General features: G+C 38.6%; 1 protein-coding gene across 1 annotated transcript in view; it reads left to right on the top strand.

The window, feature by feature from the left end:
* The window catches only part of jak1 (Janus kinase 1), a gene marked incomplete in the record, with an annotated part of 43,202 nt that extends 41,138 nt beyond the window's left edge, over positions 1 to 2,064 (top strand). Inside the window, 2 exon segments of the mRNA XM_014014290.1 lie at positions 431 to 541; positions 759 to 2,064. Coding sequence (XP_013869744.1) covers positions 431 to 541; positions 759 to 878 — 231 coding nt within the window.
* Between the last annotated feature and the right edge of the window lie 279 nt (positions 2,065 to 2,343).

Raw genomic sequence — 2,343 nt, 5'->3', positions numbered from 1 at the left:
AGCTGACACGGGTCCGTCCTGAACGCACAGAGGAGCTTTGTTTACATTTGTAACACGGAAGTAGAGCTGAACGTTTACAACACTGTCCGGACTTTTATTCTGAATAAAACTCCGGTGCATGTAAACACTTGTCATGATCGGATTGTGTCCATGTAAACAGTACATTCAGATTATTTAATCTGAATACATTTCAATCCGATCCAAAAATTTTGTCCATGTAAACATAGCTAATGAACAGTTTCTAAAGACCTCGAGAGGTGGAGGTTTATAATTATTTTTAGATGCATCCCATCCTGGACTGGGATGATGTCTCAAAGTTTCTTCCACTCGAATTGTCTTTATTTATTTATTTATTTTTTGGTTTGGGTTCCATTTTCATGTTTTAAATCAAAATGAAGTACGGAGCAGCTAAGTCTTCTTTCCTCCACAGCGCTTCATGGAAATGATGGGTAAAACTCAGGGCCAGATGACTCTTATCCACCTGGTGAAGGTGCTGCAGGAYGGAAAGAGGTTGCCTTGTCCTGATGATTGCCCCGAGCCGGTGAGCAACTCTTTACCAGCTTCACAGCACACACSTTTACAAATGACTGATAGTTTCCAAGCATCTCTGCTTGAATTCCAGATGTCTTTTAAAATATATTTTGACACTTTTACCCGATGTTAGATCGTGTCTTAAAGGTCGTTTTGTGGAGCATGCATGGATTCTAGCTCGTAAGACTAAAACACGCAGCGGCGCTAACAGGGTCCATGTTCGACAGGTTTACGAGCTGATGAAGAGGTGCTGGGAGCACACGCCTGACAGGAGAATCTCCTTCAAACGTCTGATCGAGGAGCTGTCTGTCCTGCAGGAACGCATCAAACTACCCATGAGAAATTAAACCTGAAGCTGTTGGGGGGGTGGGAGTGGGGGGAAGCTTACGTTGCCGGACCATGAAACTGATCCCAGATCTGCTTGTGCAGCTTCACCACCCAGAGACACAAAACCATCCTAATCGTATAAAAACTCCCAAGTTTACCCTGTTGTTGTTCTGAATCTTATATTACCTTTATGAACGTCTGACATCTTATAGTCGTAAAATTCTACCGTAAACACCACCCTGTACTTTAGATTGTTCGCTTTGAGTGAAACGTCAAACTTCTGAGGACCCTCGCAGCGCTTTGAGGATGGCTTTGTTCCTGGAGGAGGATTGAAAAGATGGAGACAGAACAGTTGATGCTCAGTACAGATTTACAGGATTAATCTTTTAGCCCATTAGCATCAAATTATCTTCTCTTTGGGACAGAACTGAACCAGTTCACTGATCAATCATAGTGAGTCTTCAACGGACACGATTCAACGACACGTCAAAAAGCTTCTGTTTCACGGACTACTGTTAAAAAATGCCGCCTTTTTTTAAAAAAAAATATAATTTGTATCAACGTGCCTAGATTTGCAGGACGTGGAGTGCAAGTGCAGCTACTGAGAAGTGGCAATAAATAATTCAGAGCCAGTCAGCAGTTTTTATCCTTACAGCTTGATCAAATTGAAGTGAATGGGTTTTATTCTTACTGAGCCAAAAATGTCAACCATTAAGTCGAGTAAATGTGAAGATTGTAATTGGATTAAACAAGCCATTTGAATCTTTTTAGCCTTTAGGAAATGTTTGGAACCAAAACAAAAATTATATTTGAAGAAAAATGTTTTTCTTTGATCTGTTCAAGCTACATTTGCACTTTTTATTTTTTTTGCATATAACGCATCCATAAGACRTATTTAAATGTGTATGAAGCTCAGTTTGCTGTAGAAGACACACGAGGGCACCATAACATCATGTTTGCTCACTTATGGAGCTGTAGSTTCGGAACAGTAACAAAGTGCTTTTGCAAGAGAAAAAGCCACAGCTGCTGGTTTTGTTGGGGAAAGATGATGATACAAAAGCATTTTGCACCGTGTAATTTTCACATTTTTATTTTTGAAAAAATATCCTATTTCAGTTATAATTATCGTTTCTGCATTTAGCTTTTCTGTAAACTTGCCTATATTTCAAGAAAATATATAAAAGTAAATGTATGTAAGTGCCACAACACTGGAGTTTTTTTTTTATTTAATATTTTTTACTGTCAATACTCAAAGCGGTGAAATACAGAGCAGCTGTAAGACGTGTTAAAGTAGCTCAGCTGTGGGCAACAGTTGAACTGAATAATCCAAAGCATCAGGGTAGGTTTGTATGATGGAGAAATGGGGCCACATAATGAGATTTTATTTTATTTTAAATTGCGAGAATAAAGTCATAATATTACGAGATTAAAGTCATAATATTACGAGTTTTTAAAGTCGTAATATTACGAGATTAAAGTCATAAT

Source organism: Austrofundulus limnaeus, unplaced genomic scaffold (genome assembly GCF_001266775.1).
Source record: "Austrofundulus limnaeus strain Quisiro unplaced genomic scaffold, Austrofundulus_limnaeus-1.0 Scaffold113, whole genome shotgun sequence".
Classification (NCBI taxonomy): domain Eukaryota; kingdom Metazoa; phylum Chordata; class Actinopteri; order Cyprinodontiformes; family Rivulidae; genus Austrofundulus; species Austrofundulus limnaeus.
This window is presented reverse-complemented; position numbering and strand designations above follow the sequence as displayed.